Source organism: Dipodomys ordii, unplaced genomic scaffold (assembly GCF_000151885.1).
Source record: "Dipodomys ordii isolate 6190 unplaced genomic scaffold, Dord_2.0 Scaffold2, whole genome shotgun sequence".
Classification (NCBI taxonomy): Eukaryota; Metazoa; Chordata; class Mammalia; order Rodentia; family Heteromyidae; genus Dipodomys; species Dipodomys ordii.
Genome location: NW_012267218.1, coordinates 10711290 through 10729204, shown reverse-complemented (window position 1 = coordinate 10729204; position 17915 = coordinate 10711290). Strand labels below are relative to the sequence as shown.

General features: G+C 45.9%; 1 protein-coding gene across 1 annotated transcript in view; it reads right to left on the bottom strand.

Annotated features, from left to right (window-relative positions):
* Ttc7b (tetratricopeptide repeat domain 7B) overlaps window positions 1-17915 on the bottom strand; it is a 187813-nt gene that overhangs the window by 50502 nt on the left and 119396 nt on the right. The window contains exons 15-16 of the mRNA XM_013017608.1: window positions 7084-7200; window positions 518-615 (exon numbers count right to left, since the gene is read on the bottom strand). Coding sequence (XP_012873062.1) covers window positions 518-615; window positions 7084-7200 — 215 coding nt within the window. The remainder of the gene's footprint in view (window positions 1-517; window positions 616-7083; window positions 7201-17915) is intronic.

The window sequence follows — 17915 nt, the reverse complement described above, 5'->3', positions numbered from 1 at the left end:
CATCCTTATTCCCCTGTACTCAGTCAGGGGTGGAAATGTTTGCTTGAGAGCAGTGTGTGCTCTAGGCCTCCACAAGGGCAGTGAACCAGCCCAGGGGGCTCAGCAGCTCCCTGCCACTCCACACATGGGTACAAGTGTATTTAAATGCGTATCGGATTAGCAGTCAGAGGCTGAAGCCTAGAGGGAAACTAGAGGAATGGAAGAAAACATGATGGGGATGGAAACCATAGCCGACTTTAGTTCCAAATTTTAAGTTCCCAGAATAGGTGGAAAACCCAGATTTCAGCATTGTGATGAACATATATTATCATGACTAGCTCTACCCCCTAACCCCCTGACACCCCTTGATCCAACACTTGGATAACCATTGGAGGAAATCTACCTCAAATCAAATCTCCCCCATTTGGGTGAGGAACTCTCTTCATCCCTAGGCCCTGATGATTTCATGCATACCACGTGGCGCCCAGCCCTGCATACTGCTAGCACCATTTCATCCCCCCTGGCCTTTGATTCTCACCTGTCTCAGGATCGCTGAAGTCTGGCAAAGTGATTGTATTAAGCTGTCGTCTGTCAGCGATGGTTCTGTCTAAGAGGCTGCTACCACGTCCAGAGTCACTGCAAAACATATTGGGATGTCAGTCACCTGGAAGGCGGGAAGGTAGCAGAGAGATCCAACCTCTTCGGACTCCTGAGGGGCATGCTGGAAGGTCCTTTTTACATGGAAAGAGGCTGGCTTCCCCTGCCAGGCCAGGCCAGGCCTGGGATGGGCCTCATTCCAGCATTCAGTATCCCTAATACGGCTTAACCCACACCCACAGATCCTTGCTGATTTTACTCCGCCATAATAAGAGACGAAAATGGACATTTCATGCCAGTTTTCTCATTTACTAGGCAAGGAGAGACTGGTTGGCATTTTGTCCTGTGATGCTTAGAATTCATAGAGCTCCTGATCATACCACCCCTTGACATGCCTCTACCAGCCACTGTGCCATGTAGGTCACCCACAGTTTTTCCCTGATGCCAGGGTTCCATCTTCAGACCAGGTAAGTGAGAATTTCAGGGGCAGATACTAGGTTCAAGGGCCCCGGAACCTTGCTTTTCAGAGTGACGGTTCGGGAGCACGAGCCAGTCTTTCAGCTGGATCACATGGGTAATATTTTCTTTAACAACTGAGGAAAGGGAGGTCTGAGGGATTTGGGGAGCATAGGGCAGGGGTTTTATTGCCCATCCCCCACTGCCATTTGCTCCCATTTCCTGCCCTGCCCACCTCACTGATCCTTATCCCCAGCATGGCCTACCAACCCAGTATGGCACCATTCAGCCACGTCACACGTTACCATAGTAAGGCCTTCCTGACAAGGAAACAGTTAAAGGATCTTATCCCATATAAACCACTAACCAAAAGATCTTTTTGAAGCTTGTAAGTAAAAATCATTACTTTTTTCTCTCCTCTTATCCCCTTAATCTATTTGGGGGCTCCAGGAGTGAGCTTTTGGTGCTAAGATGCCCGAATTCCACAATAAAGGGGCGCAGTTTCCTTCCTGCATGCAGCTGTTGCTAAAGGCAGTACAAACAAGATTTGGTATGAAACTTAATATAGTTTACAGGCTGTAATTTCCACATCCAGTGATGCAGTTAGAGAAACCCACAGGACAGAGGAAGCATCCTTCCATGTAGACTTTTTGGCAGCCCCTACTTATTTTATCATCCCAAACAGTGTTGTTGTTTTTGGAAACTGTGCTATTAATTATTTCTACAACTGAGAAACTATAATGACTCTGACTAAAGATAACATAAAAGTATGCACATGTTTTCATTAATCAGAAAAGTAACTGAAAATTGGCAGACATTGAGTAGACATGAGTAGACATTCTATTCATGTAGCATCTTTACTATAACAATCAAGATTGATTATCCAAATGCTACCATAACTCCTCATTTGAAAGGGTTTTAAGAAGACTTTGTTGCAAAATACCGTGCCTTATCATCATTGTTATTATTACTAGTGTTACTAAAATTCAGGACACATGGTGAGGAGTTGCCACTTCATGGAAGGAGCTGTCTGGAAAGTCAGTGCCCACACCTGGGGTTGTTCCAGCCACAGTGTCATAGGCTTCCATTTCACCTCGTTTTACAGCTTGAGCCTCACTGTCATAGGTACTACTTTGACAGGATTCAGAAACTGGGGCTCTAGAACCTGGAAAGGGGATCATGGCTCTCATACTACCGTTGTCACTAATGAATGAGAAGTCCCTCCGAAGAAGGGACAGAACTGTGTAAGGATGGAATGAGTTTGTATAGATAGAGAATTCTGGAGAGTTCTAGCTTCTAGGTACAAGCCAAGTGTCATAAATATACCTGCCCACAGATGTATATTTGGGACTACCCACATTCAGCTCAATTTCTTGGCTTGTCTCCCACAGACAATTGGTGTACAAGCACCAATTAGCTATTTAAAGTGGGGATGCTTTTGTTACCATATTGAATGTTTAATCTCTAGAAATAATTAAGTATTTGTGATGGATGCTGGATGCTTCAAGCCATCTTTAGTTCTTCATTAACTCAGTGCAGAGTTTTAACCAATCGAGATTTGAATGGCAAAGGCAAATGCCCCTTTTTCCATGGGGTGAAGGGGCCAAGTGTGGGCACTGCCCCACCTTTAGTCCTCTTAAGTCTCTCACTCTGACCAGTCATCTCATGCAAATTTAAAAGTCACTTTCCTTTCTCCCTCTGGGACACTATCTGCTTGGGCACCTTCCCGCCATGACCTACCTACCACCTCTCTCTTTCTCTCATTGATCCTTAGGCTGCCAGATGAACCATCTATCATCCATCTATCATCTATCCCCTTCTCTCATTGGTCCTTAGGTTGCCAAAGCATTTCCCAGGGAAGAGAGAAAAGTCAAGTCTGGTCAGTGGTGCCAGGGAACAGTTTAGGGAGCAAAACTGAAAGGACCCCCAACCCATGGTACTGAAGCTAGAAATGTCTGTATGTATAGATGGAAATGCCCAGGGAACTTTTTTTTTCTATTAGGAATGAAAATTCAATGTATATTCTAATGATGTTAAATTTATACTGGAAATTGTAAGCTCCCCTCAGAAATTATGTGTTCCACAGCCATACAGAGGCTAAACACAGGAGTCAGTGGTGGAGGTGGATCAAACCCCTGGAGCTCTTGTCACAGCTTTGCCTCCTTCCACCTCCAGTGCATGGCACATGATCAATTTTGGGTGTAAGGGAGGGGCTGGCGCAGAAAACCAGAGCAGAACAGGTGGGAGGGGCTCCTGCTTTCCTCCAAGCCTCCAAGGCCTGGATTCTAAGACTGATGCAGGTTCTCAGATATCCCTGAGTCTCAACTTTCTCATCAGTAAAGCAGGTATGATATAACATGACATTCGTCCATTCTGTCATCTTTGAAGATGAAATGAGAGCAACGCCTTAAAAAGAAAAGCTACCTCTAAATGCTGGGGACTATTAATATGAAATAAGATTTCCAACTTCTGATGGAGGCTAGAATGAAGGAAGTCTGTTCTAACGGTAAAGCTTATTTGCTGTAAAGGGGTTGAAACAAGACTTAGGAAGAAGAAAATTTTCTTCCAACCATGGAGTTCCCAATCCATGGTTAAATAATAGGGATGATTGGTTCAAGTAGCAGCAAGGAGAGGAGTAGGGAGAAGTAGTTAACAATAAAATTTTTAAAAAGACAAGGAAACTGTCACTTCAAGAGGCAGCATGCTGTCATGGAAAGAGCCTTTATATTAGACAGACTTGGTTTGAGTCATAGCTCTACTGCTTGTTTACTGGGAAAATGTAGGCACATTCATTTAGCCTCTTTTGGCTTCCATTTCATTTCCTATAAAATGGAGATTACAATAGTTAATCTTGCAAGGCTACTAGTGCAGGGATGGAAGGCAATACATAAGTGACCTAGAACAGTACTGGCATGGGGATGTTTTGGTGGCAGCAGTCATTACTGTCCCTAGCTGACCCACTGTAATACCAATATAGAGATCACACTGTGACTTTCTGCTTTGATTCTGGTCACATGCACACGGTCCTGAGTGGCCAAGTGAATATGTGCAGGAACTGAAGGAGCTTTACACTTCACTATGGAGAGGAGACAGGAGGCAGCTTTCTATCATACATACAAGACCTAGAGAAAGAAAGCCCAGGCTTCTGAAATGACCATTACTTCACCAAATGTATACCAGAAAGAATGCCCCTACCATTTTTCTCAGAGTAAGACTCAGGCTCTACCACTGTAGTGGAACCCTACTGGCCCAGTTCTCTGAGGCCCAGTTCAGTGACTAGTTCATATGGTGAATGAAGAAAAGTTGGGCGCCGGTGGCTCATACTTGTAATCCTAGCTACTCAGGTGGCTGAGATCTGAGGATCTCAGTTCAAAGCCAGCCAGGGTAGGAAAAGTCCATGAGACTCTTATCTCCAATAAACCACCCAGAAAACCAGAAGTGGTGCTGTGGCTCAAGTGGTAGAGCGCTTGCCTTGAGCTGAAGAGCTCAGGGAGAGCACCTAGGCCCAGAGTTCAAGCCCTACAACCAGCAACAAGAAAAAAGAAGAAGAAGGAGGAGGAGGAGGAGGAGGAGGAAGAGGAAGAAGAGAAGAAAGAGGAGGAGGAGGAGGAAGAACAAGGAGAAGGAGCATGAGAAACCGAACTATTGAGAATAGTCAGGCTCTGGCCACTCACTGATGCTCCCCACCTCTTCCTCTGGCCTCCTCTGAGGCTCTGTGTGAAACCTCAGGATAGCCTTGGAAGAGCCTGGGAAAGACTAGGAAACCCAGGGGCAGGTTGTAGCACAGGGCCCGCTACCACTGGGCATGCGTAGAGCTGGGGCTCGGGAGCCAGGAAGTCAGCAGGAACCTATTCCGGATGGAAACCAACTGCTTCCTGCCAAAATCTTGCTGCTCAATTTTCAGTGTACTTTATTTTTAGGAAAGGATGCTTCTTCCTGAGATTCTGCCCTTTTCTAAAAGCTCCACATGCCCTGAAGGCTGACCTAGGCTGCTGGGGCCACACTGGCACATCAGGAGGCTGCGGAGTGGGTAGAACCTGGCAGAGGCCAGCCCTCCCTCTACAGGCCTCACTCTCTGGCCTGGGTCACTTTCTCACCCGCAACACAAGAACATATCTAAATGGTGACAGCTGGAGAGAAAACATCTATTTATCACCTAGGGAAAAAAAAAGAATGTTTAAACCAACAGGAAGCTCTTTAGTAAGGTGCTTCTCAGTCTACTTGCCCGGACCCAGGGCGTTAGGAGGTGACCGCCCCATCAAGCTGTGTGTGTCAGGGGGGAAGAGTGGGGGGTGGCTGGTCCTTCCTGTTCTGGCACTGAAAGATCCTTCAGGGAATGGAAGAAGCATGCAGAGCCCAGACATTTGGTTACGTATTTTCAAAAGGCTTTCCAATTCTGCTATTTTGTTCTCCTCACATTCAATATTCTTGGTTGCTAAGTGGGAGGAAATGTGGGGAGGTGGGAGAGGTGTGGAGAACTGAGGGAGAATTGGCAAGGCGAGAGCTGATGGGTTTATTTTCTCCATTGGAAAGGAGAGACAGGCAAAGGGTGTGCTCCAGCATGGAGGCAGCCAGCTGCAGTGACGGCTGCATCCAGGGTACCAGGGTACCAGGCAGCCACCCCAATCTTGACACTACTGATGGGCTGGGAGTAAGGGTCCTCTGGGGAGATGAATATAGGCAGTTTCCATTTCTGCTTAAGACTTAGACAAGGAGAGACCGCTTCTAAATGAAAATCATCTTTTACTTTTGGATCAAACCTATGAAAGAGAAGTGGCCAGACTCGGGATTACTTGCGTCTCACCAAGAGAAAGGCCAGCCTGGGGCAGCAGGGACCTGTCACAGGTAGTAGCTGTAAAGGGACTCTCGTAAGGGGCCGGCTGTTGTCGGGGCAGGCTGTTCAGCAGGCTTGTTCGCCAGTCTGGGCTTCCTGGCTCATCTGACACCAGTTTACATCCCCTTCATAGGCCCTGGTTTCAAATACTCGTTTTTTAGTGGCAGAAACTCTCCTCCATTTGCTGCTACCTAACTTGCATCCCAGCATTTATCTGGCTGTCTCTGCAGACTACAGCCATCAGCCAACTAGCCTGTCTCCTCCCTGGCTGGGTTGGGCAGGTCACACCCTTGGCTCTCACTTCCTATCTGAATGACATCTTTTCAGGCTTTTGACTCTTCAGAGCATACTATAGTTTATAGGTACATCTCACTGTGAATATACCATAAGATATTCGTGTACATGCACTCAAATCACTGAGTCCATCTTCCTTAACAGGGCAGCAGTCTTGAGCGAATGGGCGATTGGAGGTCTCTTGGCAGACTGGTTGTCTGGCTGCTCTTCCCCACATCAGCTGATTCTAAAGGGTGGCATCTGACTTCCTGTTGACTAATCTACTCTAGAACACTGAAGAAGCAGAAGTTAACTTGCAGAAAACTGATAGTAAGACAAATGGGTCTGTGTAATATAGCCACAATTGATCTTTACCCTGGATATGGTTGTCATTGCCTAGATATGGTTTTGCTTCTGTTTGTAAATTTATTTCAGCATTTCTGCCCATGGATATCTATCTAAATTTGTTTCTGAGTGGATCTTAACAGTGTACTTGTTCCTTCATTAGTTAATAAGGCAAATAAGATCTATGATATGTGTTTATCTTATATTAGTCATGGATTTAACTTTGAAAATTGTATATTATGCTAACAACAATTTTCCTCTCCCTTCGAAGGACACAGGCTGTTCTTAAACAGAAGGTGTTCTAAAGAACCCCACTGGAATACATCATTCACTGGGCTATACATAAACTAGAAAGATAGTGAGACTTTTCACAGGAGTTAATGGCTCGTAAAGAGAAATCGGAGAGGTCATTTGTGAACTGAGCCTATGGGTCACACCATAGCAGCAAAAGCAACGCATACCTGAGAGGCTCCATCAGCCAGTGGGAGAAAAGTTCCTTAAAACATTGTCTGCTACTTGTGGCCACTGGGGGTGCAGGTGGCCCTGATAGGTGGGAACTCAGGTAAACTCCACACAAAAGAGGCACTGCTGGCACTTACCTGGGGTTGGTCAGGTTGTAGCAGGATTTCCATATTTGTAACATGTGCTTACAGGTGAGCAGTGCCTCATCCGGGCCCCGGCAGAGCGACTCCAACTTCACTTTGGAAAACAGTAGTCTGCAGTGAGAGACAAGCAAGAAGATAACAGCTCAAGCGGAAGCCACCCCACGAACCAGATGGAGAGGAGAGCTTGGCCCGGGTTGGGCCATGTTAAAATGGAGACACCCATATATCAGACCAGGGGACGCAGCAGCAGGGCCAAGGATCCTAGAAACCACTGCTCAATAGAGAGCTTTGCATAAGTCTTAGCACAGAGGCAAATGTAAACACACGATGACGAATTGTGGTCAGGTCAGAAGTACTAGAGTGGCCAATTTTATTCGGAACATGGGGATTTATTAAGAGTATGCTTCTTTAGAACAAAGCCAATGTGTTTGTGAAGCTTCAAAAGTTTATTAAAAGTGAATCTAGATTTATTTACAAAATGACACAGCAGTATGACTCAGTTGATATAAATATCTGCAGATAACCTTCTGGAATGATGCTTATGTGGAGAAGCTACAAAATCCTGCTTGAGGGTGCATCAGGAAAGGGGGCCTCTGGTCCCCCCTAGCCCTGCTATTAGGGGACACATCTGAATTCCCTTCAGGATCACTGAGAGATTGCTTTCCTATTTGTGTTGCCGCCAGTAGCCTCTGTCCAGACCTTGTAAGTGCCAACTTAGAACTTTCGCTTATACCCTCAGCCAGATCCCACTACAAATTCTCCTGATTCTATTTAGATGTCAGCCTATGGATTGTAACTCAGTTCTGTTGGTCCATGGACTCATCACTCCTATCCTCAAGAAAATTCTAGAAGGAAACCAGACCCATTTCTTTATGTTTTCCCTATTCCTAGATTTTTTCAACTCCCAGTAATCTTACTCTAAAGACCTCTAACAATCAGTTTCAGTCCCAGCTTGAGAAACAGTAATGATTCCTTACTGCTTTCTTCTCTAGTCCTTCAAGGCTGTCATCTTGCTATCCTATCCTGTGCGGTGTCCTGTTAGACCCATTACTCCTCCCAGCATAAATCCCTGCCTCTCTCTGCACTCTACCATTGTATGTGCCACATTCTCAACTGGGATCTCTGCTAGGCCACACTTCTCTCATCTCCTAATCAAATAAGTCTTCCACTAGCCACTTTCACACCTCTATCTCTTTACCTGACATGTCCTTAGCAACTGGAGTCTGTTGTTAATAATAATAGATCAAATAATAATAATAATAATGAGAAGGAATAGTTACATCTTTTTTATTTTTATTTTTTGGTCAGCTGTGGAGCTTGAACTCTGGGCCTCGGCCCTGTCCCTCAGCTCTTCAGCTCAAGGCTAGTGCTGTACTACCTGAGCCACAGCAACCACTTCCGGCTTTTTCTGTGTATGTGGTGCTGAGGAATCGAACCCAGGGCCTCATGCATGCGAGGCAAGCACTCTACCACTGAGCCACCTTCCCAGCCCAAATAGCTATATCTTATCAAGGGCCTCCTATGTGCCAGGCTTGCATGTGGTACTTAAGACACTGTCAGAGTCATCTGTGTAACCACCCTTCTTAGCAGGTGGTGTTTATCACTAAGGCTTTGTGCTAATGCCATCTGGTTTCTGGATGGGATCATCTTCAGTATACGGGTCCCTGACTGCCCTCTCTCTGTCCTCCCTCCACAGAACCTAGGACAGTGCTCTGAGTTCAGTGGGCTTTTTTTTTCCTGATTGGTCATGGGTCTTGAACTTGGCCTGCGCATTGTCCCTGAGCTCTTCAGCTCAAGGCTAGGGCTCTACACTTGAACCACAGTCCCACTTCCAGTTTTCTGAGTGGTTTATTCGAGATAAAAGTCTCACAGACTTCTCCTGCCTGGGCTGGCTTTGAACTGCAATCCTCATATCTCAGCCTCCTGAGTAGCTAGGATTACAGGCGTGAACCACTGGCACCTGGCATCATTGGGCCTTGTATCCACATCTGTTCACTGACTACCTTCTCTATAAACCATAGTAAGTCAATACATTGAGAGAAAGAAACAGAGACTGTTAAGTAGATAGGCATAGAAAATGGTGTACATAACATGTAGCAGACAAGGTGGCTCATTATGGTCCATAACGTGACTCACCATGGTTCCCATAGTGCCTCAGGCTCCTGCTCAAAATGGTGCTTCTTCCCATAATGCCCTGGATTTCTGCTTAAAATCCTATATCAAGGTGGCTCAGTGGTAGAATGCTTGCCTTGCATGTATGAGGCCCTGGGTTAGATTCCTTAGCACCACATAAACAGAAAAGGCTGGAAGTAGCGCTGTGGCTCAAGAGGTAGAGTGCTAGCCTTGAGCAAAAAGAAGCATTAGGGACATTGCTTAGGCCCTGAGTTCAAGCCCCAGGACTGGCAAAAAACAAAATGAACCAAAAATCCTACATTAGTAATGAGGTAATCCTTGATCCTGATCGACCAGACATAACCAACTGGATTTGCTTCTACACATGTGCCCAGAGATAAGAGAAACAACAAAAAGAGCCAGAAAGGTGAACATACAAACTATCAAGCAATCAGCAAAAAGACAGAGAAAGGAAGGCCACACAAGGGAAGAGATATGGGGTGAGCCCTCTGCTATAACAACTATAACTGCCCTCACCGAAGACCATGATGAACTCTTGGTCCTATGGAAAGTCTGTACTCTATTTCCATTTCAATACACTCACTGCTTTACTATACTTCCCTTAATTCTTTACTTGGCAGAGAAACAGACAGCGTCAAAGTGAACTTCCAGTGATGGAACTTAGCCCTACATGATGTAATGCTTTTACCCTAGGTAACTGGGCAGAGCTGAGCCTTCTCCTCTGAAGGAGAAGCAGCAGAACAGACCACCCTGCCTCTGTCTCAGCTTAAGAAGGCTCAGTTCCAGCCACTTCCTCCCAGTGGAACACAGGAAGTCTGCGGGTATGGAGGCAGAACCTAGGCTGATGGGGTGACAGGCCAAGTGATGTGAAGAATGGAGTCCTTGGTGAACAAGCCGGTGAGCATAAAAAACAGGCTAGATGAGCGGCCAGACTCAGGTCCTGCCCTACAGCATCTAAAGGAGCAGAAATTCCCTGAAGCCTTAGCAAGGATGCCTGCAGGGAGTGACAACCACACAGGGTCTCCCTGGGGGGCAAAAGGGTGTTAAAGGAACTATAAGCTGACTCCTGACAGTGTCTGTCTGTGTTCAGAGATAATTTTCTGCCTAACTCTCCCAGCAAACTCAGGTTAACTGGGAGGTGAGTGACAGGGGCAGGAAAAGTACCAAGTGGTTACCTGTCTGTCTTTGGTAAAGATCTATTCAGAAGCATGGCTGCCAAGTAACTATGGCCAAAGGAAATCCCTTAGGACTGTGGGGGCCCAGGAGGTCCCATAGGTGTAGTAGATGGAGAAAGTTTGAGCTCCTCGGGCTCAGCCAGGCTCAGAGTAGGGCCATGGAGGTGGTGGGAGGGTTTCCCTGCCCGGTAGGTAGTCTAGAAGCCCTCACAGCAATTAGCGCAATTCCTTTCACTGCACCCAGAGTACAAAAGGCCAGAGTGTGTTTCAAAGCTTCAGCTTGGGCTAACGGTTCCCGTGTAAGGATTCTTGACTGGAAAAAGAACTTCTAATTAACATGAAATAACAGCTTTCACACACTTGCCTCAGGAAATGCACTTGAAAAGGTGTGGGCTGGTTTTAAGAGAAGCAGACAGGAAGAACAATGGTAGAATTACTGAGCACAAATGATGGAGAAGGCACTTGGAAGTGAGGCAGGAAGAAGTAGCATGAAAGAGCTTGGCAGAAGGGAGAAGCTGCGAGCCTCGAGCCAGCCCTTGCGCTGCCTGCCTGACATCTTGTGAACACTTGAAGACAAGAAGGGAAAGATGGCGTCGCTTTCTCAGCCTCTCCCCAGACCTTAGCTGGTCTATGAGGTGAGAAACAATGCTGAATGCAGGACTGGCGATCGCTGTCGTAAGATCTGCCACACTGGCATTTCGAGGCTCTTGGAAAACATCTGCTGGGCTGGAATGTGAGTTACGTTAGCACAGAAATGCGGGCTACACAAATGCTGACTGGGATGAACCCAGGTGATTGTTACCCAAAGATCTTATTAAAGATGCACTCTAGTGAGGGAACTCTGGGACAAAAACACAATGATGAAAAAGCTTGGGACAAAACCAGCATTCTCCCCATTTTAATATGTCCAATCACCATGCTGGTACAGAGAGCAGCAGGATTGCCTGGTAGGGTGGGCCCACTCATGACTCCAGTCATGCTGGCCGATACTGTCTTCCCACCCCTTACACCTGGCTCTAAGTTCATTAGCCTAAACTTTAAAATACTAAAACAGTAATCAGATTCCAGTGCTCGTCATGTCAATCAAGCATCATCTACAATGGTCCTTTGTGATCCGCCTCTGTCCACAGGCATGACCACCAAGGAGTTGGTTCCCTGCTCATCCTACAAGCCCCTACCTGAGCTACGGCCATCTTCCCCATGTCTCACATGCCTCTGTGACCCTGGGACTTTGCAGATGCTGCTCCCAATGTCTGGAATGTCTTCTTATCCATTCACTTCTGCCCTTTAAGTACCTACTCATCATCAAGACAGGTCAAATGGCACCTCCTCACTGAACGAAAGCAGCCTTGAAGGGTCAGAGTAAAACCTCACAGATGGAAATGCAATTACAAAACACTTGAGAGTTCATAACTGCAGAATAACAAGCTTTCAAGTAGGGTAATTCTCATGAAAAGACAAGTAAAATATTAAGAGTAACAATAGCAGCTGCCAGACATTTTAATATTTAATCACCGATTCTTACTGCCACCCTGCAATTAAATTCACACTACTAGGGATTGGCAGAAGAGAGAGTTTTAACCCCAAGTCTATCTGACTCCAAGTACTGAACACGAAACATAGGAGAATGAGTTCCAATCCCAGGATACTATTGACACTAATGAAGATGGATAACATGTTCTAATCCACTGTCAAATATTTAAAGCCCTAGGTTAGATGCTGTGCAGACTACAACATGGTGTATGGGACTGTCCCTGTCTCTCTAAGGACTTCTGGTATAGTCAGGCTACACTGCAGCTCTGAAACTTGGGAGGAATTGGGCCCTTGGCCTCTGCTCCTAGAATATCCCATACCAGGTTCTTTAAAGGATGGTGACATTTATGGGTGTGTGATCATGACTTGCCTTTTATCCCAAAGGATACATCTAAAATTCTTGGTATCTAAAGAATCCAATTCATCCAAGTTTTGCTTTTCAATAACCCTAATAATGATGTTTTTACCACATTTCTAGAATGATTTTTTAATAAAAATTCCAAGATGATTCTGGAAATAATGAACATGTTTAGCTTCATGTAGAGCTTGGAAAGGACCTATAGCCAGCCCAGTGGGGCTCTGAGGATGTGGCATTGTGACTGCTCATTGCTAATTGTAGGAAATGAGTCAAAGTGGCATTTGCCAGGCTAGGTTGATCATCTAGTGGCTATCCCCAGGAAGACTTCTTGGCCCCGGAATCTGCCTAACCTACTAGAGCCTCATATCTGTACCTGACTCTGTATGTGTGTGTGTACGCATGCGAGTGTGTGCATGTGCACGCATGTGTGCTGGTAGGTGCTTGAACTCAGGGCCTCTTGCTCTCACCTGGCTTTTTCAATCAAGACTGTGGCTCTTACCACTTGGAGTTACACCTTCACTTTTAGTTTTTTGCTGGTTCATTGGAGATATGAGTCTCATAGACTTTTCTACCTGGGCTGGGTTTGAACCTTGATCTTCAGATCTCAGCTGCCTAAGTAGCTAGGATTACAGGAGCAAGTACTTGGCCATACCAAACTCCTGTTGTTCAGCTTCATGTTGGGCTTATTGACAGATTCCAGACTTGGAATATAAAGGGGAAAATGGTGCTTATATTTCTAAATTCTGAAATTCAATATGCCTCACAAAACTTTCTGATGAAGAGCTATCAATGAAAATGACTTAGAAGAGTCTGAAGTAATGCTAGAGTTCTAATTCCCTCTGAATCATATTTGGCAGTATAAAAAATGTACCTGTTGAATACATCTCAAAGAAGTCATGGGCACTCAAATACAAACCCTTGTTAATTAGCAGATCTGAGTGTTGCATTCATAGCAGCACATTTAGAAATAAAATCACAGGAACCAAATGAACACTTGTTATTTTGGGCTGCTTTGTGGTGGTGAGCTCTAGGGCTCAGTATGCCAGAGCTCTCCCTCTGTTAGTCTACTGGATATGGGCAGAGATGCAAAGCAGCTGTGCAGAAAAGCCTGTGGGCACTGCCCAAGTGGGGCACTGGCCATGGGGCCCCTAATACTTTCCCCATCTCTCACAGCCAGGGAACTGGCCCACAGAGCTAGAGCAGGGCTGCCTGCCAACCACTTGAAGGAAAGTGAGCATCTGTCACCAGGTAAAAGAAAGACGAGAGGGGGAGGGGGAGGGAAGTATGTTGAAATGGAATTTTAAATAGAGAAGATGGTTTGGCAGCCAATACATCAGAAGGTAAGAGAAATGAAAAGCTATGTGCCAAAAGCATGTGGCGATGAGCAGAGAGATGGAGACTTGAAGCCAGATGAGTCAGCTGGGAACAGACGGTCTACAAGGGAGGGCAAAGCAGGCCACGTGCAGCCTAGCTCTGCTCTGGGAGGAGTGTGTCTTCAACGCCACTGAAGGGGACAAGGGATTCTTTCAAGTTCAAACGAAACTTGAAGGAAATTCACTTCATTCACATTTCTTTCTTTCTTTTATTTTTGGCCTGGGTGCCGTCCCTCAGCTCTTCAGCTCAAGGCTAGTGCTCTACCACTTAAGCCACAGCGTCACTTCCCGCTTTTTTCTTTTTGCTTATGTGGTGCTGAGGAATCGAACCCAGGGCCTCAGGCATGCAAGGCAAGCGCTCTACCACTGAGCCACCTTCCCAGCCCAACCTCATTCAGATTTCTGATGGCCTAGTATGTGCTGCTAGGATCCTAACTCTCCTGGCTGAGTTTCTCAGGAAGGTCATCTTAGAAGATGGCGTGTCTCTGCAAAAATCAAACTGTGCTTGCGGGCTGAGTCACTGTGATAGAAAACTAATGCCGTGACAAAGTTCAACAAGGTCTGATCCCTGCCGGGTGAGCCCATGAATCTGTGGGGCACTGAGTCTGTGTCTCCTAACACTCCTCTCCTGGAGTGGAGGACTTGAACACCAGTACTGCTATGGAAGGAGACGCAGCTAGTCCAGCCCATGGGGAGCCCATCAGCCTTCTTCCCCATCGGGCCTCACTCTCAGTGGGCAGGGGGCTGCACTGTCCCACCCCAGACGCTCAGGTCTACTAGCATGGGAAAGCAAGACCACATTTACACAGCAAAATAGAGCTTCGTGTGGCCAAAGTATGGGAGGTGTTAGCGGAGATGTCTCTTCCTTCAGGGCTTCATAGCCCCTTAGCTGCCCATGGGTGGCTATGCGTGAGGTAGAGCTGGGGACACATGTGTCTGACTCTGGTGAGCTAAGTGCACCCCTGGGTGACCTAACATTGCCTCCTCTTTGTGATAGGTAGGAACTCCTGCCAGTGCCCATATCGGTTACATTTTGCCTCTCATTTCAGTTGAAGTGTCAACAATCTGGAATACACCCCCATCGTTCTAGCTATATTTTTAGAACAAATAAACAGCTGACATATTTAGCTGGAATAAATCACCTCGAGATACCCCAGTTGGCTTGTTTTGGTTCCTGCCTCAGCTATTGATCTCATTTCCAATTAGCATAGTGGAGCCAGCACCTAAGGGGACAGTGAATGACTTGGCTAGGTTGGGCTGCCACTTGGAAAGTCACTGCCCATGTCTCAATGGTACATGTGTCACCTGACTAATGGGAGCCACTGTATGCAGTGCTGGGCACAACACAGAGGTCCACAGAGACAGCGCTGCTTCCCGAAGGTGGGGATACCAGGCACTAAGTGGGGACCAAGTGAGAGGGAGGAAAAGAAGCTGCCCTCAGGTTTGGTGAAGGAGCTGGTGGGCACAAGCCTGTGAGAGAGAACACATGGTCACGTCAGAGCAAAAGAAGCAAAATGGGCCGGAGAAGAAGCAGTGGCAGACACACGCCTGGCTACAACCAGAGGCCGAGAGTTTCAACAGCTCATTGCACACACACATTACTTATGTCTGCAGCATGCCCAGCACTGGACTAGGTGCTGGGGACCCAGAGGTTTCCAGGAAATGAGCTGTATGACTTCTGAAGATGACATTCCATACTTGGAATTGTTGAATGACTTCTCTAGGAGAACTTGGAGATCTTGGAAAGAAAAGTATTAAAATAGACTTTCCAGATGCCATGGCTGGAGTCGGGCTTTTGTGTGGGTCTTGTCCCAGTTCCCTTCCTGCCCTAGCATGGCCTCTCCCTGCTGCTTGGCTTTCCAAACCCAGGGAAGCCACCCCGAGCTGCTCACACACTCGCAGGGGGACATTCTCTTGGGCATAATCAGCAGAAAAAAAAATACAGAAGAGGGAGTTTTCTGGAAGAGAAGCAGGACACTCCATGAGGACTTTAAGGTGGGTATCAAAGAGCCGCCTATGTGCCTAGAACTGACTAGGAGGTAATAAGCAGAAAAGTTTGGGCAATACCAATTCCTACCCAAGGAACAGCAGGACAGCGATCCTCTTATAAACAACTTGACTACAAATACGCGTCTTTACCTCTCCTTTTCCAGTCCTACTCTTGTCTCAGAAACTCACTTTTTATTTTCCAAGCCATTTCCCCCTGCCTTTTGGGTATTCTGTCTTGACAAGTGCTAAGCATTCACATTTACTTCAGTTTTGCATGCACAGACTCAGAGCAGCACAGAAAGGTGACACAAACAGGGGTTGTGTGCCGGTGCCACTCCCTTGGCTCAGCAAGTCCATCTGGAAAAAGGCAGGAGAGATCCAGAGCCAGAGGGTTTCCAGGGGAGAAGAGTCCTCAGTAATCTAATTTTAATTTTCTGGGAATACATATCAACAATAAATAAGTTCTTTAAAAAGTAAAAGTAGTGTGTGTGTGTGTGTGTGTGTGTGTGTGTGTGTGTGTGTGTGTGTATATATATATATATATATGTATATATGCTATAAAATTTGCATGTCCAGCTCAGTGACCATTGTACAGTCATTCTGACCACCCATCACAACTTGTTTCACCCATTCAACTCCTTTGTGCATTTTAAAATCAATCTGTTTTCTCCTATTATCGTGGACGTTGGTTTTAAACAAACTACTGGTACCACGGAATCCTGCTCCGCTTTGGTTTCTGGTGCCTTCCAGGCTCTGCCATTCTCTTTTTCCACAGAGCCCCTCCCCACCTTGTTTTCTACAGATTAGCATCCCTGGCCTGGTCCCTGTGACTCATCTCCCCTCTGGGTTCAGTGGATCAAGATTTGTGAGATGAATAGTTTCTTTCCTTGAGGTCTACCTTTTTATCACATGCAAATGTGATGGGCACATTCATTAATTCATCACTCAGCTCAGGCATCAAAGTAGACCACAACACCTGGCATCTTAGTAATCACTGACAAAGCATTGCTCAAGAGATGTTTCAACTTACACTGAGTTTCTTTGAGAGACTGCGTAAGACAGAGAGAAAGAGATGCTGTCTCACTTGCCAAGTAATGATTAAAAGAAAAGAAGCAGACCTATATTCCACTTAAGGAAAAGATGACCTCACCTACGTTTTCTAGTTTATTGATGAGACGAGCAGGGGAGATAGCATAAAAGACCTGCTTAAACGGACTTAAGCTCCAAGACAGCATTGGTGGTGTCCCCACCACCTACAACGCTGTAGGAACCCAATGCTTCCAAGGCATTAGGAGTTATGAGCACATAAGCCAAGGCCAGAATGTCTGAGTTCAAGTCATGGCTCTGCTGCTTTCTGGGCATGGGATCTTGGGCAAAAGATTCCCTGTGCCTCCCCTTTCTCATCTGTAAAATAAGGATGATACTGCTTTGTTCAGATATTTCTTATTAGGATTAAATTAGTTCTACAAAGTGCCTTTCATAAAGCAGCACATAAATACCAGTGGTTGTTGAATAAGTGCATGTTTACCTGGCCACATCTTGCCTTAGATTTAGTTTCTACCATGTGAAAAGAAACATGGTTGCTGACATCTGCTTCTTCATGTATGAGAGCTGAAAAGCACAGACAGGAACATGTTTTAGGAGAGCTGTGTTCCTCCAATCAGGTGGCAGATGATTTCTTTTAGTATCTTCTGCATCATGGTGATGGATCAAAATCACAATTAAAAGAGCTATCCAAATAGGAAAAAGTTAAAAGCTCAGCTAAAAATCTACTGAGACCTGTGCATACCTATAATCCCTGCTACGAAGGAGGTGGTGTAGGTGGATTTGGATTTGGAGACTGTCCCAGGAAAAGATAGACTATCTGAAAAACAAAACATAAACAAAAAGGCTAGGGTTGTGGCTCAAATGGTAGAGTGCTTGCTAGCTTCTGCTAGGTTTAATCCTGAGGCCTGAAACACACAAACCAACCAATCTATGGGACAATTACATAATCGCAGTCTGTCTCAGGGCAAGAAGCGCACAGCCTGATAGCTTCCTTTGGCAGACACTGTAAGGCTTGCTGCATGAGAATACTAACATTTAATAACACTGAAGTCTTGAACGTCACCCTGAGTATAAGACCTGATCCATGTTCCAAAGACAAAAACACCAAGCTGTCACTTCTCATCTTCATCTTTCATCTAAAAACAAATTTCAGTGGCAGAAACCAAGTCTGAGGTTTGATCAAAGCCCTGGCCCACAGTCAGCCTCCCTGTTTATGGG